Source organism: Lepisosteus oculatus, chromosome 5 (genome assembly GCF_040954835.1).
Source record: "Lepisosteus oculatus isolate fLepOcu1 chromosome 5, fLepOcu1.hap2, whole genome shotgun sequence".
Taxonomy (NCBI): Eukaryota; Metazoa; Chordata; class Actinopteri; order Semionotiformes; family Lepisosteidae; genus Lepisosteus; species Lepisosteus oculatus.
The window spans coordinates 45,635,506-45,662,125 of NC_090700.1; the positions used below are offsets into that span (position 1 = coordinate 45,635,506).

Consider the following 26,620-nt stretch of genomic DNA (forward strand, 5'->3'; position numbering starts at 1 on the left):
TTTTAAACTGCAAGTGAACAGTTTATTTTATTGACTTGACAAGCAAAGTTGATGGTAAACTAACATTTAGCTGGAATGAAACCTGGAAGACACGGGTGTACTCTCGTTTCAGTAAGTATAACAATCCCTGCTATTGATATTGGTCATATTAATAACCCACAATGATTTATGCTCTTATAGCTCTAATGTTGTTGAACTACTCAACACCACAGTAGTATCCTGCACACTACATGCTCAATGATTCCCAACTTGCATGCATGTTCAATATTGATACAGTAAAATACAGTGAAACTAAAATCTGCCAATTCTCACATACTGTACAGTAGATTATAAATCAAAAATGGTCCATTTTTTTTAAATTGATATACAGTAAATTATACTCTTAAATACTCTAAATACTAAAAAAATACTCTTATGCATACATTCATATCTATTTTGCCAACTGAAAACTTGATAATGCACAAACTTCAGATGTGATGATTAGTATTGTACAGGTTCCAGATACCAGCAAACCAAGAAGTTATGAAGTCAATAAAACATGAATATACTAGTAAGCAGATAAGAAAAAAACAACAGAAAATAGCTTTTAATGTTTACTACATCATTTTAATAAATAAAATCTAGATATTATAATGAGTATCTTTAACATATTTGGCATTGTTACAGTGTTTTGGCATTAATACAGTGTAGGGGAAAAAAAGTATATTTCCAGGCACTTCCCAAAATTACATTTTAGCTTTATAAAACACTTGATTTTTGATGAAAGTAAATCAGAGAGATCTTCTTGACCTTACAAAAAGCCTACAATTCTATAAGAGACCCTAAAATTCCACCATGAAAGATATACAGAAGAAATGTATCAGCGTTCTATACCATCAAGAAGTATAGGAAATGAAAGCTTTCAAATTCAGTCATTATTGATTTAATGTATTCATGACTTAAAATTGCTTTCTTACCATAAGAAGACCTATAGCCCAATGTCATTTCTTTACAATTTAGAAGAACAAATGTCCAAAAAGTGCATATGGTACACAGATTCAGTCCAGCTACTGCACTGAAGCTAATGTTGTAGCGTCAAGGCTGCCCTGCACTGTTGAAATATAGGAAAATTTATACATTAAATACAATCTTACCATTACACTACCACACAGAGCATTCTTGGCCTGGGCCATACAGAACACAGATATATCAGGGCTATTGTTTTAAAAGCTTACAAACTATTTCTGGTAGTACAGCTATAGTTACAAATTTCAACTTAAAAGCACTGCATATAACTGTTGATTTCTGTCCTGTATATGAACTTTTATTATTTTAAAAAAGGTTAAAAAGTGAAGAACCCATCTAAGTAACAATTAAAAAAAAAAATACAGTAGCAGACACCAGAAAACTGTGAGCAGCGTGGTAACGTAAACTCAATACAACTCTCCTCTCACACCATCTCAGAAGAAGCTCCCTGCCGTACACCATGCGGAAAGGCCCTAGAGTAGAAGAATAACTACAGCTGTACTACTGAGACACAGGTGATGTCCCCTCCCCCCAAGGTACATTAGCAACTGCATTTGCCCGTCTCCTGGGTTTTGTCCTCTGGAAGTCCATCCGCAGAGCTGTGGCCATTGGATCGCAACACCCCATCCGGAATCCAGGACTTGTCCACACACCGTTCCATCCGTTTCATGATGAGATCCAGCAGGACCTCCACCGCTTTGGCCACGTTCTGTCCGTTGGCCGCGCTCGTTTCAAAGTAAGGGATCCTGCGGGCGACATTTTCCAGAGCACAGTTCAGCTTTTTTTATATATATATATTTACAATGAAGTCCCTGCAGCAAGGCAGCTGTATTCTGAGAAGCAACACTGCACACGATGGTGGTGTGCCATTTTGACAAATTCTTACTGTAGCTCAAAAAACACCGGCGCTAAAACTAGTCCGTCCATCCATTTTCTAACGCCTTTATCCAATTCAGCGTTGTGGGGGAGCCAGAGCCTATCCTGGCAAGCAACGGGTGCAAGGAGTGATACACCCTGGACGGGACGCCAGTCCATCACAGGGCGAACACAGACACACTCACACCAAGTCGAATTTTCCCAGAGTTCAGTTAACCGGAGCACCCAGAGAAAACCTACACGGACATGTGAAAACCTACACCCAAAACAAGTTACCAGGACCGTCAGATGTGCGGGGGCGCCCCCTTTCTGAGCAGAGGTTTAGCCATATTTCGTGGCACGATTTTATTGTTTCCATGAGAGTGATAGACAAGAACTCTGACATTAACAAATAATAATCAATCTCGATATTTATATTGGACTAACAGTTAATTAACTTTTGTCATTAATGGCTTTTGGTTAAATTTGAAACAGGATCTCTCATCACTTTCTTTCCATATCAATGATTGGCACATTTTTTTGTAAAACATTTGCCACTTCGCATTTCTTGTCGTGTCAATTATTTCCAGAAATCTAGCTCCAACTACCAATTAGAAAAATGTAGTTTAATTTAAATTTTAATTTATATACAAAGTGACATAGTAAATTCCTACCTATTCACAATAGCACATCTACAGTTTTACAGAGCTAATTACCTTTCTGAATCACACCCTTACATAATGTGAAGACCTCTGGGCAGAGTAAAGACACTGGCCTTTCCGTTCGTGTAACTGTCATTTCTCCTAGCGAACAGCTTTCATATTAGAAACTACGGCCAACTGGACTGATTGCATTTTAGTCACTTTGATTCCAGCTCCAAATATGGCACTGTTAATCGTATAAATCGCTGACTGGCAATTCAAATATGGCACCGATTAGTATACATCATACACAAAAGTCACCAGAATTTGATTCTTGGTTCATGTAATTCCACACCATAAAATGACATTTTTCAATGCAGCATTAAGATGCTTATCATGCTTTTAAGACTATACAACAGTATAAAACTGAAGGGGGTGCAAGTGAGGCAGGACTTCTCGTTTATGGCTCAAGCTCTGTGATTTTATCTCTCAGAAGCCCTGCTGATGAACTTACAGAGCAAGTGTCCCTGTTCAACATCTACCTTCCTTATTTAAGTACTGATAAACCCCTGTAGAAATTCCTTTAAATCACCCATTGCACACATCACTTTCTGAATCAAACCTCAGGAGATGTCTATGGCTCACAGCTTTTCCTACTGTAAAGAAAAAGAGGAAATCACACTGCAGTTTGTACATGCTTGTAGAACCGTGTTTTGCTCATAAAGCCCTTCTCTAAGTGTCATCTGTCTTGGGAATACAGTATCTAGACTGTCCTTCATCTGAAGGCAGGATTTTTTTTTCAGGTAAATGCCTGGCAACAAATGCATTACAAACATATGTGACATATGAGTCACCAAGTCAACCACAACAACTCAAGCTGTTTAATGGCCTTTATAGAAAAGTAAATGAACGTCACTGGAAAAACAGAAAATCCTCCTGTTTCAGCACAATGCCATGAGAGATCAAAAACAAACCTTTCTTTGGGAAACAGCCATGAGATATTTTTAAATAAGTGCTTTTTTTCCTCCACTTGAATGATGTCAGAATAGATAATCCAGTTTAAATTATCATAAATTATTTAAATTCAAAAGAACAAAACAGAACGTTTTTTGTAAATGTGGAATATGAAAGTAAAGAGTTCAGTTCAGAGAGATCAGTGATATTAAAGGTTTATTAAAGATTTTATGAAAGGATTTTACAGAATAGATTGCAATTGCAATAGATTGCAATAAATCTGTAAATAGATTACTAGTGAATAATGATTACTGTAGAGCAGTTAAGATGTTTTCTATACCAATGCGTGTCCTGAGTAGAATATATAATGTATAATAAAGTGCACAAGCAGCCAGACTTTCACTCTTATAGAGGCTTTTCTCCTTTCATTGCTCCTACAGATTTCAATGCTGCCACAATGCTACACTTCATGACAGCTTCCTCTTCCAGAGACCATTTTAAAATGTCAAGCTTGTCACTTTAAGCCAGCTCTCATCTTGGATGGCATTATCAAAGTAAATCAGAACGATAGGAAACTCGCACAATGTGTAGCAATATAAATGCATCTTACTGGGTGCAGGTGTGGTGGTCTTTATGCAGAGTCCTAGGTTCATGTTCTGCGTGCAGTTTTTACCAATTGCTTCAGTTTCCTCCCATGTCCCAGAAACAATTAATTGGCAACTCTAAAATTGTTCCTTACTAGGTCAAGTAAATTTCATAAGTAACGGTATGTTTGCAGTACAGCCAATACTGGTTAGGTGTCTACAAAGAAGCAGAACCTAATGATCTTGAAGGCCATCTGATATGTTAACTTTCCAATTCCTGGTACCTATCCCTGGTGACAGGATTATAATACCCTGGACAGCACACTAGTCTGTCACAGTAAAATAAAAATACTTACAGAATGGGAAAAACAATCCTCTCTACAAATTTCAAGAATTTTAAATTGTGATTCTTGTCAAACAATAAAATACAGTACTCCTTCATTATACAAGCTTAATTCATTCCTCGAAAAGTGCTTTGTAGTTGAATACTCGTACAATGGAAATTAAATCCCCAATACTTTCCATTTTATAATCTCCGATTTGCTCCAGAACTAAAAACAAAATGTACCCAAACTTCATCTTAACACAATGCAAAACGGTACCCTAAGTATAAAAGTAATACCTCAATATTTATTCAAATAACATGTCATTGTTTTCCTCAGCTAAGGACATTTATAATTCTGCTCATTTACAGTACAGTAGTTATACATGTATAATTACAGGCATTAGCAAATGCATATAGTACAGGATAGTACCTAATGTTTATGCATTTCACACACAAGCCTTTATTACAAAAAAAGCAAAAATGTAATAAAAAGATGCAAGAAAAGAAGAACTTTGGAAATGCTTTATGAAAGCCCAGCTTGTCCCAATAAAATCTACTTGTTAAATTTTTTGTTTTAAAAAGGTAGGAATCACTACAAGTCATATTAATGAAAACCTGTACAGCAAGGGATTACTGTAGTTTATAGGTTCACATGACAGCTATGGATACTGAGAAGTTTTTTGTTCACTATTCTAGCATGTAGCTGAATGGACGCTGGAAGAGCAGACGCGAAGCTCTGTGCACAACACCATCAATGCCTTCTAACTGGAGGAAGCTACTGTATTCTGATTAAATCAAGCTAAAGTATGCATACAGAACTCAGGATTAACCCGAAGCACATTTACACACCTTATAATATTATAATGATTCAAATCGTCTACCATAAGATTCATGCTGGTATTCAAGTTTTGGCCATGAGAATAAGACAGACTACCTCAAACTAGTATACAAATGAAAGCATTTCATAGTTTAATAAATCCTTTTGAAAAGGGGATTACTGCAGAAGGTGTCAAGGCTCTTCGAAAGCAAACGCACTTTCCCTGTTTCTGGGCCTTGACACTCTAAATAAATGTTTCTCAGCTAAATAACCTCTACAGAAACAGACCACATCAGATAAATCAGACAGAACTCCTACCAAAGCCGTCACCATTATCAGTCACAGTTTGGTACAGTTAATTACTTTGACGGGTTGTCAGAATTTGAAATTTTGTTGTATTTGGGTATTGACTGAGCACTTTGACAGGGTTCTGAAATATGAGGAAAGAAGGGGCTTCCACATACTGCAATATGCAAAATAATAGATATAATATGAGAAAAATGAAAAGATGACTAAAACCGGAATGTCAGCTTTTCACCTCTTTCATTTTAAATGTGCTTTTTGCATACAGCAGTGTGCAAGAGAATTTCCTCTTCTTGAGGACTTGTCTGATCCTGCTACACACCTGAGGAGATTAGCTTTCCTTCTTATTTAAAAAGCAGGCTTTATTTGAACTGACAGGGAATGAAAAACTGCTGAACAGTGTGAGGTGTGTATTTCTAAATTTCAGAAATATTCTTTCCGTGCTAGTGTTCAAATATATCTATCTCTTCCCAACACAATGTTTTTTTTTACATAAGGAATAAAAGGAAGGTTGCCCAATACTGCCTGAGTCTCCTCAGGGCCTCATCATGAACCTATTCCAAAAACTACACAGAACTGTGCTGTGATTTTCTGCATGAATGCACACATGTAAAAGAATAAAAATGGAGACTTTGTTTTAGCATTAGCAAAACTGAGGTTACAATAGTACGTACCCATATTTTTCAGCAAGTTCTTGGGCTTCTTCTGCTTTCACTGCCCTCTGGTCTTCCAGATCACACTTATTACCACAGAGGACAATATCGGGGTTCTCACAGTATGCATGCATTTGCAACTGACCTGCACAAGCAGAAAGGTTGATGAGCTTCATGTGACTTTCTTTTTAATCTGTTTTAAAATACGCAATTAAAATCTCATCTGCCCGTACTATTTTAGCTTTCTTTTAATACTGAGCTTGAAAATTAAACTGGCGGTCACTGAATTTCAGAAGCAATAAATGCATTTACTATGAAGGTCAAATATAAGTACGCTTTTAAGCAATAGGTGTTTTGGTCTGAGAAGCATGAGGCTAAGAAGTCCTGGTATTAAATTCTAGTTTAGCATATCAATTAACGAATGGGTTTAATATTATGTAATTACTCATGTACAACCACATATATACTGCTCTTATCACAAGTAACTATAAATAGATTTTTTTTTTCAAAACCATTATAGTCAAGTAACGAAAAACACTGTAGTTATAAAATCATTCAGGGTCCATAATTTAAAGAAAGACAAATACAAGTAGGATACACATTTTAAAAAAGCACATGTATATATATATAGGCAATGAAACCTACTCATCCAGTTTCTGACATTGAGGAAACTCTGCTCATTAGTAAGATCAAACAGAAGGAGAAAGCCCATAGCGTCTCTGAAGAATGCTGTCGTTAGGCTACGAAATCTATAACAAAAAGGAGAATTTAATTCATGTTTGAACATCTTAACCCACAGAAGAATTAAAAAAAAAACACTTTGCAAAAGGAAAAGCAAAGAAAAAAATACTTCCCTTCTCAAACACACTTGTGAGTTAAAAACGTGGCACTGAGAGACAATGTTTTTCAGGAGTCACAAAAGGCCTAAGGCCTTTTCTGACACAGCCAAGGGGAAAACAAATTCACACACTCTTACGCACCTTTCTTGTCCAGCGGTGTCCCACAGCTGGATGTGTATCCTCTGCCCTCTTCCTGCAATCCCATCGGCACCATTCGACTTGTACACCTGTCAAGCACAGATATTTTTAAACTGAACCTTGAAACAATGGAAAAAAATATTGAAACTTAGTTTTATGGGACAAGTGACTCAACTGTCACTTCTCCCATTATACTAAAATATTTTAAAATGATTTCAGGCAAAAAGCTTAGTGCAACTCATCTCCAAAAGGCCAAATGATTAAGCCCTGTGTATTTGCATGAACTTTATCACCAGGGATGTAAAGGTTTCCACATGTGCTCTGCTTGGAACGTGCTATTATGTATGTATTATGACAGTAATTCTATAAAAAAGGCTTTATCTAGGTTTTTTTTACAAAGATCTGCAATAATTCTCCTTTCAAGTCATTACCTAAGCATGCTTGTGATTAAACACATTACACATTCAAATTTGGTTAAGTCATTTTCAATGTTTATCTTTCGGGAGTGTACAGAATAGCACAATTATTTTCTAATTTCCGTGAGGTAACTTCACAAACACTAGGCCCACCCATTCAATTTGCACCAAGCTTTGTAAAATCAATAAAAATGATATTCAAGGCTTTCTTTTCATTATTACCACCAATGCTTTATTCCAATAGGTAATTTTTCCCATTACAGGAAGACTAGCTTTCAGCTGCTGGTGAAGAAGGGATGAAATTCTATAGGTTGGATAAGCTGGGCAATTACAGCTTTCAAAGCAAAACTGAATGTCTGCAGGTTTCTTATTCTAATGCTTAAAATGAAAAAGACATTGCTACTTTTATGACTTAAAGATGGCAATTTACTTGTTTTTATTCTTGTTATTGCCTTAATTGGTTCATCTGATCTAAAGCCATGCTCAAATATTGACAGTGCTGTCCATAGTCCCTCAGTGTTAACCACACTGACCAACTGTTGTGCACCTCTCACCCCCAAGTAACACCTGGCTCTGAAGCACGTGCAAAGACTTTCCGACTCCAGTGACCCTGTGGGAATCTCCACAGATCAGTCTGACCCCCTGTATTCGAAGACTTCTACAAGGCAGTGTAGAAGATGTGCATTCTGAACCTGGTCCATATGCCTCACAGAATCATGCCATGATCTATAAGTTATAGTATAACTATATGAACAAGCAATTCAGCAAAAGTTAATTCCCTTGGATAATCTTTCTTATAAGTATATGAGAAACTTGTGAATCAACAGATTGAGGGTACAAGTGGAAGTTACAAGGAAAAGCATTTAACAGAAGACCCGTCTTTACAGAGAGAACACACCCACAGAGGGGTGTGGGTGTCTGGAACCAGGTGCCAAGCCATGTAGATGCAGCCTGGGAACCATCGGGAAACCACAGACAAGACAAACTACTAGAAACCTCACACACACAATGATTGAATCACCCTCCTCTCGTCTGTAACCCTTCCCATGTTCTTACGGGACCGTCAGGGAGAGATGCACACAGACTAGCCTCTGTGAATTGGCTTCATTACTCTGCTCTCCTCCCCACTGATAGCTGATGTGTGGTGAGCGTTCTGGCGCACTATGGCTGCCGTCGCATCATCCAGGTGGGGCTGCACATTGGTGGTGGTGGAGGGGAGTCCCCATTACCTGTAAAGCGCTTTGAGTGGAGTGTCCAGAAAAAGCGCTATATAAGTGTAAGCAATTATTATTATTATTATTAGACTACCGCATCACCACTCAGCTGATGTTCCGAAAGCTTGACAAGCCTCTAAATGAAATCAAATGTTAGCCCTCGGGCACAACGGGGAAAGCACTTCTGGACCCAACGTGAAAAAGTAAGAAAGCCCCTTCGTAGACTGGGTAATGTCTGCTGTGGAGAAGCGTTTCCATGTGTATCTTCAAGAGAGTGCAGAATTTGGAATACTTCCCACCAAACATATTCTACCATTTGTCATATGAAACCAGCACTCAGATGCAACATTTAAGCCACCAGTGACTATACTATAATGGTACAAGACGCTATCTTGACAAGCATTTTGTGGATTAAGTTGTCACTATCAATGTATTCATAGTTCTTTTAACTAGATTCCCTTGTTATTGGCTCAGAGTACTTAAACAGGGAGAATAAGGGCAACCAAGCAAGCAGACCAGTAGACTGTATCTTGTTGTTATGAAAGAAGCTTTGGTAGTTTCACCCAATACACATTTCATTTATAGCCAACACAGACACAAACATTAAATATCAGTTAGAGAAGAGAATATGCAAAAAGATGCAGCATCAAATAGCAATTATGCTTTGGAAATGCAAATCAGTAGGATTTGTAGGCTACTGACAAAACCAACACTTTTTTGCAGGAAAATGCATTCACAGTACTTGAAAGGAAAAGCCACAACTGTTGAGTTCTGCACGATGTGAGGGGACACTAAACAAAGGAAGTGACTATGATCCCACAAGATTTAGAAGTTGCCTAAATCATATGTTAAGATAACAGCCTTTTCACATTAAGTCACAAGATTTTTTAGAACTACATGGAAATCAAGTCCTGTTGCTGTTCACTTCATTGATGTTCGTGAATACAGTAGATTCTTGTGTCGATATTTCTACTTACCACTCTTTTTTCTCTGAAGTCAATCCCCACAGTTGTAATGAATTTGGAATTGAATTTTCCATCTGTGTACTGGTACAAGAAGCTGGTCTTTCCCACTCCAGAATCCCCCAGGGCTAAGAATTTGATGAGGTAATCATAGTCCCCATCAGACATAGTGAGAATTTATTTCTGACCTGTAAGACAGACAATATGGTCAGTAAAGTGATATGCATCCCCTTCACTGAAATGTACAGTGTTAGTCAATGTTGGGGGTTTAACCTCAGTTTTTTAAATCCAATTCCCTCTTTCAAACCAACTCACAATTCCTTTTTACAGTTACAGAAATTCTTAGAGGGAATTGTTTCTGAAAAAACTGGAATGACACCCCACTCTAAAAAAGGGTACGTCATAAGTGTACCACACAGGCAAAGTTTGTACTTCCATTCCGAGAAGGTCACAATACTCGGCCAAACTCACACATCCAACATCATTCTGTATCGCATGCATTTGGGAACAAAATCGAAGTCTTTCTGCAGACTAGCACTTTACAGGGAATGAGATGGAGCCTAGGAGACGTGATGAATAAGGACAGAGGAAATGTCGTCAGTAAATTACCCTCGAGTCAGAAATGTTTGCACATTTCAGTGGAATGGTCTTTTCACAATTAAAGGGGAAGGTGACACAAAATCCGAATGATCTTCATTTCATGCTGAACATGCAAGACATATCTAATGCAATGCAGGATGTGTAGCTCAAAATCGCTCATACAGCCAGGCTGTGTAATTCTACTTAAAATTGTGAACCAAATAAACAGAAGATTTCCAGCTATTAGCAAGTAAATACGCCTCAGAAGGTACTAGGGTGCAAATGCTCTTGACAGCACATTCAGTGAAGAATTTCTCAGAAGGAGAAGTGTTGTTAGCAGAATGAAGACTCCACAGCCATTAAGGCCAAGACTATCACCGACTCCATGTTCCTCCCCACAACAAGAAATACTCAGAATAAGAGAAGGTCAGGGCTCCAGGATCACCTTAACAAGAATGATTTTAAGAACACCCACTCAAACACAATGTAATTTCAATGAAAGCTCTGGCGATTCTTAAAAAATGAAACTCTCATGATCAAAAGGAAACAGCCAATAAGGAGATTCACGTACAGTTTTGCCCGGGATGAGTTTGATACGTCTGACACTTACAAAAAGACAATGAAGGGCACAAGTCAGGTGGCACTGGTAAATACATCCTCCAGCAAGAGCCACATGTTATTCTGCCATGACAGAGAACTCTTAACAGAACAGAAACTATGAAGAGAAAGACATCTCATTATTATGATGATAATTTTGTAACTGCACCCATTCATCACTTAATGCCACTGCAACAGCAATATTTTAGAAACAATGGCTATTTTTGTATTTATATGACATCATAAATATTTCATACAACTTTATCCCTGCATCAGCCCTTACAATGTGAAGCTCACTGCAATCCCAAAGCATGGAGCAGCCCTGGGCTGTATGCAAGAGACAAACTCCAGCCCTGGAAAGTAAACACAGATACACATCTGACACTCAGCGAACAAGCACTGCGTGATCCTGTAACCCACATCATATGACTACACCACGAGAAGGCATTCACACAAGTCCTGCATTCTTTCACATTTAACAAAAGCTAAATCCCATCCTAAGCTTAAGCAGCTTAAGGTCTGAAGCACAACAGTTTTCAGACTTTGTGCAACTGTTCTATTACCTTAAAGATAAAAACACTCTTAGCCCTGTAAAGCAATTCCACTGTCTACATAAAATTACTAGGTCAAAGAGAAAGGAATGGATAAATTCTCAACATGTACCCTTCCCAAAAGCACTGCAAGCTTGGGAATTTCTGATACTCATTTAATTAGACACTAAGGCTTGCGCATGCTTGGAGGATATAAAACCACAGAAGTGCATGATAAAGAATATGTTTATATCTCTTCACTGCACATATACAAGGTCTACCACAACAGAAGAAATTAATACCGGCTTCTTAAAATCGTCCATAAAAAATCAAGTTTGTTCTGTCCTTTTCCATTCTGTTTTATGGTGAGCTCACGCAGAGTTGTACAAACTCCTTATAACTTGCAAGATTAGCTTCAGTTATTCAAGTGAGAATCAAATGCAGTCAGGAGATGCTTATCATTTAAGGGCGTTTCTTCACTTATTCGGGTCAAGTCTAAGATAACCCACAGGAAGTGTACTGGGGAACATTATCAAAAGACGTATACAACTATTTTTTTTTTACATTACCACGCATACTTACATTTATTCGCACAGTTTCACTTGGTCAAGAAGGAATAGGTTCAGGAAGGTACTGTATGTACAGTATAAGCCCTTTCATGTTGTTTGGTTAGTGGGAGTGTGGAACAAGCTATCCAGCCTTGTTGTTGAAGCCGATACACTGGCTTCTTTCAAGAAAAAAAGCTGTTTGAAATCCTTGGACCAATTATCTACTATCCAGAGACTGAGTTGGATGGGCCTAATGGCCTCCTCCGATTTGTAACTATTCTTATTTTCTTAATCCAAGGAAATGTGGTTTTAACAAATACCTGTAGAAAGTTTGTAAAGGTTTTCTACCTTACATATGAAAACTTTACAGACTGGGAAAGGAATACAACAATACAGATGGACATAAGGAACACAATACAATTAGGAATCCAAACCTTCAATATTAGCATGGTCCACGGTGGAGTACTTGCATGAAACATTTTTCAGCAACCAGCAACAAAACTGACTCTTCCTGTTCAAGACTATCATAAAGTGTGAAAAGATCCTCTGTGACACTGTGTTGCATGTCAGCATATTTTTCAATTTGTGTTCTTTACCACGTCTTGCTTCACACTTATCTTGGTAAAAAAAACATGCAAGAGCAACAGCTGCAACAAGAGTCAGACAAACTTGCAATCAAACCTTAAGCCATATCAAACTGTTGACTCCTTCTGCAGTTCCTCAGCAGAAAGCTCTTCCAAAATGCACCTCAAACAGGCACAAGGTATGTACAGAGAAAAAGCCCTGTGCTTGAGGTTTCATTAATTCCATGTCTGTTTAGTCATTAAGGAGGAGAAAACTGGAGCAAACAGGATAGATCTTTGATGCACTTAAAATGCAAATTATAAAAAACATCAATGTCAAACATCCATAACCAAGCTTGGTCTCCTATGCGACAGTATCTGAATTTGTTGGAAAGAAGAAATTAGAAGCAGGATAACCCCCCCCCCCCCACACACACACACACACACACACACACACACACACACACAATCTTCTTGTAAGTTATAAGAAAAACAAAAATAATAAGAAAAACTATGCCATGCGCTTTGGGACTAATATACAGTATACAGTATTATCTTTGCTTTTAAACTTTTCTTTTTCTTCAAGTTCCAAACCAATTCCTCCACATTCGTCACAAGAATCCTTTACTATTGCCATCTGCATGCTCTCCAAACTAGGAACTGAAACATCAATGCAGGAAAACAAAAGCAGCATATGTCCTGCGTAGACCCAAGACTACACAGAAGAAGTACCTGGAATGCCTACATGTTTGCCCAGAACCGTGTGAAAATTCTGAAAACCGGATGACGGCAAACACTACAAATGAGAACTACAGGGATATCAGAGTGGAAGCACAGAATCGTGGTTTGGGATCTGGTATCATAACTGAGAGGTTCAGGATTCAAGTTGCTGTTATGAACAATGTACTCTAGATGTACCCTTGAGCAATGTACTTTACAATCGTCTACCAGCACTGTGAGGAATAACTCACTGGCACGCAGGTTACACTCTCAGGTGGGAACCAAGTTCAATTAACCTTAAAGAAATTAACTGAAACTCCAAAGACTGTTAAAGACTCCTGTGCGTTATTTTCTACGCCATGACTGCTCCCTCGAGAGGGATGATTAGATCGCTGCTTAGCCCTACCACACCACATCTGAAGTCACAAACCTAGCAACTCATTTATTAATCAGCTCCGTAATCTCAGAACAAGCCTGTTTAATACAGCTACTGCAGGAAGCACATGTATTGAATTATTAATCATCTGTGCATTATTGTAATGAACTCCACTCACTAGAAATTAACACAGAATGCCAACCTTTCGTGACTATCACTTTAAGGTGGGAATTAAACTTCCACGTTTTATCCCATAATACACAACTCTCCTCCTCCCTTGCTAAATATTTAGCAATGATCCTCCACCCTCTCAATGAGGCACACATGCTATATGTTATCAGACTCCAGTTATCAGTACAATGCCACAGCACTGTAAAGCCACCGGCAAAGAAAGATTTATGATGACCGTCTTACTAATTGCATGAATGCACTTATTAATTTTTGTGACTATTTTCTGCCCAGTGATATACTAGTTGAAGAGATGCAGGCTGCTTATCTGTACATGTTATGCTACTGTATACTGCATTTCCATTAACAAGAATAGGAAAACTAAAGATGTACAGATCTTTGGAAAAGTTCAGCAAGCGTTAAATATGCACAACAATGCATTGCTCTAAGTGCTCCATTCCATAAAGGAATGGTGTTAGAATAGTAAAGTCACTCATTTTACTACTTTGCTGCATAGGTTATATCACATTCTGTTTTTAAATGATGCAACAAGAGCACTATACTCTATCATTCTGTAAGACTTTTTATAAAAATGTAAATGTGCCAAAGATTACCCAAAATGCAATGTACCAAAAATGTACCCTTTAATTTGAATTTCATACCCAGTTAGCAAAAAAACATCTGGCATTTCTTCATGCAATTTGCAAAACTATTGTAAAACAAATTAAGCATGCTTACCTCCACACTCACAAACAAATTGCCAGGACTAACAGAAGCACACTGATCCGTAGCTCTAATTTTCAGCTCCACCTAGTATGCACACAACATTCTGGACATACGTGGAATGCATTTACTGTTCGTTTCTCTGGGTGCTGGATGATAATTAGGAGTGGCTCTACTCACCTTAGGAAAGCTAGCTGGTCTGATGTCAATAGTGGTTTACCTTCTTTAAATGCTCTATGACACAGATGGTGACAAATTAAACGTGTACACCTGTCACCTTTAAAACAGTGTTATAATTTCACGAATGCATGATCACCTAGGAGGGTGCTGTGTTGCTGCCTTTCACCTCTGGGCTTCTGGTTTCAATTCCTGGGGTGCTATGTGTGTGGAGATTGTATTTGTTTCCCTGTGTTCACCTGGATTTCCTCCAGGTGCTCTGCCGTAGTCCACAGACATACTGTACTGGTAGGTTAACTGTATTCTGGGAAGACTTGCCTGTTTATACACATCTGAGTCCCTGTGTGCCCTGTGATCGACTGGCATCCCGATCAGGGTGCATCCCACCTTGCATTTGTTGCTTGCTCTATATGGAAGGAACAGCCTTACCTCCTAAAAACCCAGCTTGCACTTGAAAGAAATTTGTAATAGGAAAGACAAATGAATATAAACAACAGTATCTTGTTTTAGACTGTCATTATGACAGTCTGTGACTTACAGGAAACAACCACTAGAAGGGTCTTCTAAGAGCAGAAGGAATATTGCAAGGATAGTGAAGAGTTAGGTCTTCTCAGCAAGAGTGTTCCTGCTTACATGCCTTTACAAGAGATCAGATCTACTGCATTTACTCCTTGGCTGTTATGGTGAAAAAGAAGGTTTCAACAATACATCAGACTATCTGGTTATATTTCTTACTAAAAAAAACAACCTACACCTCACATTCAAAGAACAAAACATGTAGAAGTAAATATGAAAGGAAAATGGCTACATTAAGGATTGCAGATTTATTCAAACCCTCTGCTACGGCAAGCCTAAATAAAAGCACAAAATTACTAGTTGAGTGGCCTCCATTTGTGTGCAATAATAGTGTTTCTCGTGATTTTTATTTGTCTCTATGAGGTTCCTTGGTCAGGGAGTGAATTTCAAGCAAAGACTCATCGCATATCAGGACCTTCACGCTTGAAAGGAAAATGTCAATTAAAACTACGAACTTTACAATATTTCATTCTCTGTTTTCCTGATAAGTATTATCCATGCTGTGATCTGTACCCATGAACTCTAAAATAATATTTCTAGCATTGAATTCATACTTTTCTATAGTCCTTGTTTTATCACACAGTCCAATGTTCTCTGTGAAAAATAATGTGGAGGCTGAATTTTCCAGTATGAAAGTATGAGGCCTAGGTTACTCAAAGTCAGCAAAGGCACTAAGAAAAGCAAAAGCATAACTCTCCAGTTACTTAACAGCTTTGCACTGTGCCACTAAGATACAAGAACTCCTGTTGCCCCTTTGAGAATTCCATAGTCTTTGTTTCTAGAGCTTTCAAGAATTAAATTACAACAGGAAAGCTTCACCCAGAAGTGCACAATACTATATCTTTCCTAACTTGTCACCAGGCTATCGAGTCAGCTGCCCCCATCTCCAAGCAGTGCTGCACACAAAGCTCCAGGTTTTCAGCATTTGGGCTCCTCATTCTGTTTTTACAATGACACCAGTTGTTTCACCGTGATCGAATGTTCCTCCACAAGTAAGAGGAACATGAGTGATGGTTATGGCCTCTAAAATAAGAGGGGACCGAGAACAGTACAGGGGGGACTGGTACCAGAGTGTTGAAAATGGTTTTCTCACTGTAACTGTAATGACAAGCCACAGCTGCACACACAGTACTAGCAAACCCTGCTTTGCCTCATGAATGTTTCTGTCTGACACCATCATCAAAATGAAAGTCAAGCGGCACACAGCAGGGGAACTCTAACATTTACAGTGGCAGCTTCAGCCCACAATGACAAAGGGAATATCTCATAAGGCCCTACTGTATATAAAATCATTCAAGTAAATCCATCCATCCGTTTCCTAACCGCTTTGTAAAAATTCAGGGTCACAGTGGAGCTGGGAGTCCAACCCGACAAGCAACAGGCACAAGGCTGGCTACACCCTGGACTAGTCTATTGCAGGGCACACAAACACAGACACACACTCGCACCAGGGGCAGTCTCCTCAAAAGCCAATTAACCTACCAGTCTGTCTATGGACAATAGGAGGAAACCCAAGCACCTAGAGGAACTGCATCATTATGCTACCCCATTAAACTAAACAATATTCAAAACTGTTTTTGTTTTCCCAGTAGGCTGCAAAGCAGCTCCTCCAGGAAAGTCCTGTCTGCAGCCCGGAATGTGCCCCATAAACTTGAAATGGCTGGTTCCAATGCGGACTACGCCCACTTGCCAAATGTGGATTATAGCCTCACAAAGGCTGACTCAGAACTGGCCCAGGTGCCACGGGTCGAGACACAGAGGCCATAGTCCCATGACTGGGCTGCCAACTCATGTGTCAGGCTGATGCATGATTAACAATGAAAAACTGGTAGAGAAAGAAAGGGATACATAAGTTTCCTAAAAAAAAAGGTTTTGCTTTAGTTTTACGTTATCAAACTTTAATAAAATGGCAAAATGTTTAGGCCTAAATATCATTCAGTATGATTTCTCCAGCTGCCAAACGCATAACCTGTTACTTTTCTGATAATCTACCTATCCATCTGCAGTATCGCTTCACCCTCAGGGGGGCGCTGATAGCCGGCACAGGGTGCAAGGTAACAACACACCCCGGATGGCACACACATGCATGACTACTACAGCACACCTCTAGATAAACAGAAGACCATTCAGTTTACAGACAGCGCATGTTTCAGTGACACACACTGTACCACAATATCTATAACTGAATTCAAGGGGATCTCAATGTACAGAAGCTGTAAGTTATATTTCATTTCTCAATATGTTTTTTTATTCTCCAAGATTTTTTTTAAATGAAAAAATCTAATTGTCTACACAAACATATACAGTGTATTTACAAAACCTACATAAATGGGCTATGTTCTCAGGTCGCTCTGGTAAAAATGAACTATTAAATGTCAGGATCATTTTAAGAAAAACGTAACACCTCAATAGTCAGCAAGTCAGAAACTGGAGTCCATCTTAAAAGCAGGAACCTTTCTGCATTACAGAGGTATTTTTTATTAACAGCACACTTCAGTCGTTTGTGTTTGAAGGCTTTAGGTTGGCCAGTTGTTTTATTTTGACAACACTAGTCACTTTTACTAAATTCTAAATTGACCTAACAGCTCCTTAAGTCCAGTGTATACGTATTACACAAACTGCTATTACCACAGTTACAAGAGACTGTTGCTATAGCCAAAAACATGCAGTGCTACATTTTAAATAGAACAGAATTCTACCGCATCACTGTTAGTAAATACTTCCCAATGTTTGAAAATAATTATATTATTTACTGTATATAGAGAGACTTTTATCCATAGGAATCTTAAAACACTTTCGGTATAGGAAGGGAACATTCTCTGTCCACCTCTGAAGTGAATGACATTGCAAAGTCAATACATTAAATTTTAAATACAACAAAGGTATTTAAAAACCAAAATTCTTCACCTAGATCCAAATTTGTTATGTGAATAAATGCTGAAAATCAAGGATCAAGCGAAGATAAAAACATCTCATCTCCAGGTAGCCTGCCAACACCAGGCTTCTCAAGTGGAAGGAGAACCTTAGTAACAATTCGTGAAGTCACAATTCTGTAATTAAGGCGTCACGATTCTATTATTTAAAAACGGGTTTTCCAGCTGAACAAGTCAACGCAACACCCTAATGACCTACTACTACATTTAAGAGTAGTGCTCTTGAACAGAAGGCAGGATTAACCAATGAGGTGAATAAAGAGTTACACTGTGGATTTCACTGAGCACTGAAGTATCCACCCTGGGCAGCCGTCCAACACTGATGGCGCTTGTCCCTACAAAACAACTATGCGGATATGCAGAACCCAGTAAATTAAATAAATCTGGCCCAGCCGAAGTGTGGCGGAACTGATGGCATGAATAAAACTATTATCCTATTAAAACCTAGTTGAGAAACAAAACAATTTTGATATTTCAAAGCACTAACTTGTAGCTAACATTACTAAGGACTGGACATTTCTAAAAAACTAAAAAGGCTGAACTTGTTTAATGATTTGAGAGTTCCTGTACTCCAACCAACCTGCTTTGATTAGCTTGCCCAATAAACAAATCAGCCTCAAACGAGCTGTGAATTCCTGCTGTAGCATACTTTACAATTTGCTTTTAAACAGCAGACTACAGCAATCTGCCAATTACAATACTCTCAGAGTAGATGGGGATTTAACTCTTTTCCAGTTTTGGTAAAAATGTAAATTTGAAATACAGATAAAAGGGCTCATGTCCTGTAGCCAAGGTGATGAAAACTTACTCAAGCTGTGTACTCAATTCACCTTACACAGGAAGATAAACAGCTTTAGTTTCAAAATATTTACTGAATCGGTAATGTTTTTGAAAGTGTTTTTAGGTGTTATGTTAGAATCGACTTGGTATCCTGCATTATTGCTTTTAAGTAAAATGTTTTTACAAATAACTAACGTTTGTTACTTTTTAATTAAGTTTTAATGCTAAATTGATTGCTAGTGCACTGAAGGTTTCCTTACTTAGCATGCCTTAACGTATCAAGAGACAATGCCAACATGATGAAACATTTGATGTTAAACATCCGATTATCAGAGAGCACACACAAATTAAGGTTTAGCAGTTATTAAAATAAAGCCCCAAACAGATGTTAAATTTAATTTCTAAAAACAATCAAATGCTTGTATTTCAAGAATCCAACAGGGACAGGCACACTCAGTACACCTGACAACTAAACCCTTTAAAACACATTTGAACAGAATTCTAAAACTTCATTAATTGTTAAATGTAAAACATCCCTAAAGATAAGACTCTATCCATGCAAAATTGGTAGTTCCTACAACACCGTCCCAGTTCTGAACACAGACACTATAAAAATACTATATTTATGATGCATCTTGTAACAGAATTATATTGGGTATCAGCTAAAACAACATACCTTATAAGAACAACGAAAAAAACTAGATAGCTTCAATTTCCTGTAGAATTCTAATTCCTCATGCAACCCAATTAGTTTCCTCATTTAATTCATTCACAAGAAGTATCCACTTAGTGTTCTGTCAATAGAGCTGAATAAATTTGTATCAAATTTGTATCAAGTCAGAAGTTCCAGAAACAAATTATACTTAAAGACTCAAACCAATCACCACTGCCCTGCCACACACACAAAACAATTCCCAGAACTCACCAGTGGATTCTGCAACACACAATATCTGCATCTAATAACTATCAGCAGGCCCTCATGTGCTTTTTCTGTCCAGTCAGGTGACCACAGATATTTCACAAAGTCAAGGAACCAGTTCAATACGCATGTTTCCCACTGCACAGTCTCAATACACTGTGCAAGACAGTATTTTCTGGAACATTCCTTAGTTGAATAATGGGAATATTGTACACTAATCTGTTTGATTCAATGTAACATTTAAAAAAATATATTGCCCCGCTCAGTCAAACAAAGTTAGGTCTCAAGAAGCAACTGCACAGCTCTGCTCATTAACGTCTTAGACAGTGAATAAAAGCATATTTTGTTCTCTTAGCTGATAAATCAGGAATCTCATTAGAAGAGGACCAACTACTTTTTTCATTAACTATTTAAAAGACTTCAGAGAAAACACAATTTCACTTGAAGTAAATGAAAAAGACATTACTGAAAATATTCATTTGTCATGTAGGTCCTAAGACTGGCATTTACCCAGTGCTGCACAAAACAGTCTTATCTCTACTATAAAAACTATGAAGTAGTAAGTTAGTTAGTAGTACGTTCATCTGAAAGTAATGACACTTGTTAACACACCTGGAGACTCAACTGCCCATATCTGAGCAGGCATACCTCCAAAAGCAGTATTCAGGAAACATTTAGTTGAAATACTTGGTCTTCCTAGACTGTATCTGATTTTAGACTTACTAAAGTATTTATATTTTTTCTACTATAGACTACAGAAGAGGTCATATAAGAGAAGGAAATAAAAACTTCACAGGGAGTCATTAGTGCTGGATGGCCATAAGTGAGCTTTTGGGCTGTGGGAGATCACTTACAATTGATAATGCCAACATCTTTCTGGCAGTTACCAATATAGAAAATATAATTGTCTCTCCAAAGGCATTTGTGTTTTACACTATCAGTCTCCACACAGATATCCCCTTTTTAACACACTTAAGTTACAACAAGAGGGGGCTATCTAGTTCTTATGTTTGCTGTTAGGTGGCTGATCCAACAATGTCATCCGGTCTTCACTGGAAAGAAGCCCAGGATGCCAGCTTCTACATCATGAATCGTTCACTTTTTCTACATCTTTCAAAGTGTCTCCTGCTCTCAGTTTCAAAAAGCATCGCCCTGGAACTTCCACTTGCTCTTCTGCTTGACACTGACTACAAAGATACAGCTCTTCCTGCTAGCCAGCACAGCACATTTCTTTAAGCCCAGGAATGTGTATGGTCTTTGTTTTCTGGACTAATTCCAGAGTAGCAACCTTTTTTGTAACATGGTGACCAGTACCATGATAATATTCTAAGGTCTTCCTTATGCATTGTACAATTTTAAAATAACCCTTAATGTACATTCTACACTTCTGGTATTACACACATTCTATTTGTTCTTTTATTGCTTTGTCTAGACAAGCGCAATTCTTGTATTTACTGCCCAATATTGAATTTTATAGGTTTAATATTTATTTTTACTTATTTTACTATGTTAGCTAATTTTGCTATTTTACAATAATCAGAATCTGGTTTTCTATCACTTCCACGACATAGGTGACCAATATAAATTGGAACAAGTAATAGGTTTATTCCATGCTGAAAAGAGAAGAAAGAAAACACAATGTTTCGGCCGTGGAGCCTTCTTCAGGTGTGAATATAAATTGGGATGAACATTGGTACTAATACAGATCCCTGTGGTACCCCACTAATTACATCAACCCAGTTTGGGCATTAATGCCTTCTCTCTAGTGAGTTTTCTAGCCACTAACCCGCTCAATCCAAAAACATACATTACCTTGGATGCCTATAACATGTAGTCTAAGATAAAGTTCTATGTAAAGGATAAATCAAAAATCCTTATGGAAATCCAAATTCCGTATTCGCTCACTGTTTTCCTCATGACCTGAATGTACTCAAACATCTAACAAGTTAGTTAAGCAGGACTGACCTTCTCTAACTCCATGTTGACTATCCCCTAGAATCTCATTACCATATAGATGTTCCTTTGGTTTAATTGGTCTATAACTCCTTAGATCAATTCCGTCCATTTAAATGTGGGTGCAAGAAATGCACTCTTTCACTCACTTTTTACAATCCTTTCAGGTACCCCCTTGAGTAACTTGTTTGAGACCTTTAACAGATATCATTGTCCAGACTCAGAAGAACACAAGGTGAAGTTAGGTACCATCCATCCATTTTCAAACCACTTCTTCCAGTTCAGGATCACAGGGGAGCCAATTATCTGACCAAATATGATAAACTTCCCCAATGAAACCTGAATAGTGGTATTCATCACCGGTGCCTGATATTTAATCATCTATATCCACCATCATCCAGGTGGGTGCTGCACATTGGTGGTGGTGGAGGGGAGTCCCCATTACCTGTAAAGTGCTTTGAGTGGAGTGTCCAGAAAAGCACTATATAAGTGTAAGCAATTAAATTAAATTAAATTCATCTGGCTGCACAGCAATAAATTCAGAATATTCAAAGTTAGGAAGTTTTGCTGCTGCTACATGATTGATGTGAGTGTATTGTAACCTTAATCTTATGAAATCTGCCTAGTGAGTGTCTCAATGCACTGTAGCAGTGTCTTGCACAACACGCTTTCACTGACATGTAATCAAGCACAAGAAAGCTCACAGTACATGCTGTTTTGAGGCCTGAAAATAAGTAGAAGTTTTTTACTAGCTTCTCGTACACACTAAATGTGGAGTATTAGAAGAAATCTTCATCCCCCCAAAAAAACTTTCAAACCACAGTGAATGAAACTGGATTGGATTAGAAAAACCCGATCAAGGAAAAGGGTATCAGGCAAACAAATTTCATAATGGAGCACATAAGTTCTGCTCATTCTATCCTTTTTTCAGTTCATACAGTATCACATGCCTCCGGGAAGCAAAGCCTGAAGCCTTACCTTCAGTTTTTTTTAAATAAAAGCTCCAGCTGTCCTAGAGTTGGATACCATCTCTTGTATCATCTTGCAGATACAAACACACCATTCAAGTTCAACAGGACAATAAAAAATTTACAGCCTTCACTGATAAGCCTTTCACAAATGCAAAACCCCAGCAGCTGCACTGCGACAGGTGAACAAGTCGCACAAAATACTCTGGCAAAGGCAGGAAGCCGCCTCTGGTGGGTTTCTCCCCAGCCATGCATCCAGTCCTCATCCTGGTGGCCTGGTGTGTCTGCAGGTTTACAAGATCACTTTAAAGCACCAGCACCTGAAGAGCTGGGAGAAGCAGTTAAATGGGTCCAGTTGAGCTGGTAACCAGCTGGATTCTATCATTAAGATAATTCATTTGAAACTGGAATGACAACCTGAGGGTACATTTGCCCGCCAGGACCAGGACTGGAGTCCCAGGGTACTGCTCCATCAGATGCTTTTGTCTGATAAGTAATGGGTCAGATTATGCCCAATGCAGTGAGCGGACAAACCTGGTGACAGGAGTAAATTCAGAAAAATCAACAAGGCAGATAAACAGAAGAAAGCAAGCTAACTGGAGAACAGTTGGGGGAATTCTGTTATAAAAAAGCTGGTTTTCTGCTTACAATATCTAATTATTATTAATCCCACATTGCTTATTAAATGTGATGAGCACTTTCTTGATCATTTAAAAGATGGAGATGCAGGGATGAAGTGAAACTGTCCATTTCTTAAACTAATCGATTCATGTAACTACAGGAGTACAGCTTGCTGGCTTTTAATGCACGAATTGAGAACATTCAACTTGGAAAAGAAATGATTAACTACACAGATTGAGTAGTGCTGTGTACCACAGAGCTAATGACAAAGAATTAATACCGGGTTATTAGGCTGTGGAGAAACTGGAGAACGTTTACTGTTTAAAGATAATAGATGACAAAACACGTCAAACACACCCTGGCGTGGTGCTGCAGACCACATTTTACACAGAAGTGGAGCAGAGAAAAAAAACGTCAAAATAAAAGTTGAGCTGTAAAAAAACATACTACTCTGCGGGCAAAAAAAAGAGTAACTGGCTGATCATTAAAAACCAGACGTCAGCTAATGAGAAGGAAAATGCTTATTTTCAATTGATTAGGTTACAGCAGACATTCCACATATTGAGGCCCTGGTAACCGGTAAAAACAGAAAACCTTTGTCTTTCTTTAAAACGACCCCAAACCAAACCCAACTGTAAAAATGTATAATAACCACCTCTTTGTTAAATTGATTTTGGAACACTGTGTCGTCTCTGATAATAAACTCAGAAATTAAAGTAGGTCTGCATTTTACAGACGGTGTGGGATTTTCTGTAAGAGACCATCGGTTTCAACCATTAAACACATTGAGAGAAGCTAAAACTAACGTGAATTTGGCAGGGCGTGTGGTCCTGAAATTGACTACGTGTTGCCCGCAAAGCAAATATAGTTTTGGTGGACATAAATTGCGTTTAATACCTTGGACATTTCCAAGCTGTGACCGTGCGTAGTATCTCGCACATGCCGGGGTGCTGTCTGCAATCCCACCTCTCTCTCCTTCCCTCCCTCCGCGATTTCCAAGCCATGAGCAACATAAGATGCACGACTTATGAAAAGTTAACTTTCTTAACGACGCGATAAACTAAACAGTGCATGGACACAATATTCGCAACTAAAGAAATACAGTCGCTGCTTCTATATTTAAGTGCTTTTAAATCCTACCACAAAAGGACAAACTACTGATAAAAGTGAACTTACCAACGGCGTCAATTGGTTGTCGTTCGCAGCAACCTAAGCGTGAGCAAAACACACAAAAACAATCGGGTAGTGCTCCTTGAACGGTTCAATTGCCCAACTTAATCGTTTTTTCCCTTTTAGGTAGTAGCTAAACTTGCCTTTTTCCGTCAATGTAACATCACTTCCCGTAAGAGCAGCCCCTCCTTCTGAGAGTACTTAAACCAGGATGAACAGAACTCGGTGCGCACCTTCTTTATTGCAGATGAAGTTGATCTCGGAAAACTATAGCCATTTAACCCGAGGGGCCTTGGTGAGGGGAGATGTGAGCAAGCACTGAAAACAACGCACCGCGTACTGTAGTTGTATTTTCTTTACGCTGTCTTTTTTATTTCCTGTTTTTGCAATTGTTGCACATTTTGTCCAATTCATGTTTAAACACCTTTCATATTTTTTAATAGGCTCAATCTAATGACTGTGTGTAGCAGCCATTCAGGAAAGATACAAAAAGAGAAAAGCATCATTAAGTGTTTTTATGCCATAACGCTTATAAAGGTCGTGAACACAAAATTGATTTCATGGTTTAAAAACCTAGATGGAGGACTCTTGCAGTACAGCTTTTGGATTCTGTAATACGTTATAATTAATTTAACGTTTTAACCAGGTGAATACTCAGAATGTACGTTTTGTTTTTCTAAAAATCATAGCGGCCAACTGTCGCGTTATTTTCAGTCTGAGATACTAGGTTTGGATTAGATTAATTCCGTTTTACAAATGATCTAAACTATTTAACATGAAAGGATAGGGTAAAACCTTAACCTGTAGCAAACTAAATGATAACGCTTTGTTTTTAATTTAATTTACAGTGCCATCTATAGGTACTAAATAAAACTGCCTTACAAACACGCTTCTTTTAATATCAAACGTTTATAATCTGCCACGTAGAAACAAGGTTAATATTTTTCTCACGTGGTACTAGAGAAAAATAAACTGTATAACTCCATTGTTTTGGATAAACACATACTATAAAATACCCAAATATGATAACCCAAAAAAAATTCAGATAAACGTTAGATGAAACAAACATTTGCAATTTACTGGTGTAACACTGGACAATAAAAAAATCAATCATTTATTCTACATAAGAGAGGAAGATTTGAAGATCTGAATTTTAAATTGATGTATTTTCTGTTCCACAGTTTTCATATTCGTATAAAAAGCGCTTTATTTTTCACATGCACATTTAGTTTTCTTTCGTGGCTCTCCTTGTTCGCCTGATAGATTCTGCTCGTCTTCCTCCTTCTTGCCTGACTTCTGATATTTGACATACTTCTCGTAGATGGGTTTGTACACGTACAGTCCTCCGGCAAATCCAACAACGGTGGCCATCGCTATCTGAGAAAAAGGTAGCCTTCTGAAAACCATCCCCGCGAATACCGTTCTCCTCAATGTACTTTTTCCCCACCGATGTTCAGGATGACACGTCAGTTTGGAGTCCCGATCAAGTCCTAGAGAAAACGAAGACAACATCGAAATTAAGAGGAGTTATGGCTATGTTATATTTTTAACATACAATGAATGTCAAATTCAAGTTTTCGTCTTAGTCTAATATACATTTCATTTAAAACCGTTTAAAGCACAGGTGATTTAGTAAACAAAAATGTTCTTTATTCCTTAAAGAAAAGAATGATGTGTTTGTAACTAGCATTTCAGAATGTCACATTGTCATTGACAGCTATCAAGCTAGCTACAACTGTAATAAAAGGAACATGTTGCATTGAAGTATATCCTCATGACAATACTCATAATTTACTCCTACTTATATTCCGGTTAATACATAAACAACTATTTCTACAAAACACACCTGCTTTTAAAAGTCACTCCTAAACCTAGCAGCGTGAAACAAGCCTGCTACTTTTCCAAACCTACTGCAAACACTTCCGGTTGTTAGAAGAGAAGTGTACGGTGTAGCAAAGAGGACAAACTACTTGTATTTTTCAGAAATGTTCTTCTTTTCTGTCATCACGTTCA

The 26,620-nt window shown here is 38.1% G+C and overlaps 1 protein-coding gene across 5 annotated transcripts; it reads right to left on the minus strand.

Annotated features, from left to right (window-relative positions):
- On the minus strand, positions 1-25,813 carry rab27a (RAB27A, member RAS oncogene family). 5 transcript variants are annotated; one of them, XM_015343126.2, is made up of 6 exons: positions 24,751-25,813; positions 9,722-9,894; positions 7,118-7,203; positions 6,783-6,886; positions 6,159-6,282; positions 1-1,751 (listed from the first exon to the last, which is right to left on the minus strand). In XM_015343126.2, exons 2-6 carry the CDS (start codon positions 9,872-9,874, stop codon positions 1,547-1,549), a joined length of 672 nt encoding a protein of 223 aa, XP_015198612.1. In that variant the 5' UTR covers positions 9,875-9,894; positions 24,751-25,813; the 3' UTR covers positions 1-1,546. The 5 variants fall into 5 exon arrangements, with proteins under 5 accessions (XP_015198612.1, XP_006628775.1, XP_015198611.1 ...); XM_006628712.3 differs by lacking the exon at positions 24,751-25,813 and adding an exon at positions 24,614-24,744; XM_015343125.2 differs by lacking the exon at positions 24,751-25,813 and adding an exon at positions 19,902-19,923.
- Between the last annotated feature and the right edge of the window lie 807 nt (positions 25,814-26,620).

Coding starts and splice junctions, on each gene's coding strand:
- rab27a (XM_015343126.2), bottom strand. CDS start 9,874: ATGTCTGATGGGGACTATGATTACCTCATCAAATTCTTAGCCCTGGGG. Junction 6,283..6,782: donor CAATGTCAGAAACTGGATGA/GTAGGTTTCATT, acceptor CTGCTTGTGCAG/GTCAGTTGCAAATGCATGCA. Junction 1,752..6,158: donor GAACTTGCTGAAAAATATGG/GTACGTACTATT, acceptor TGTCGCCCGCAG/GATCCCTTACTTTGAAACGA.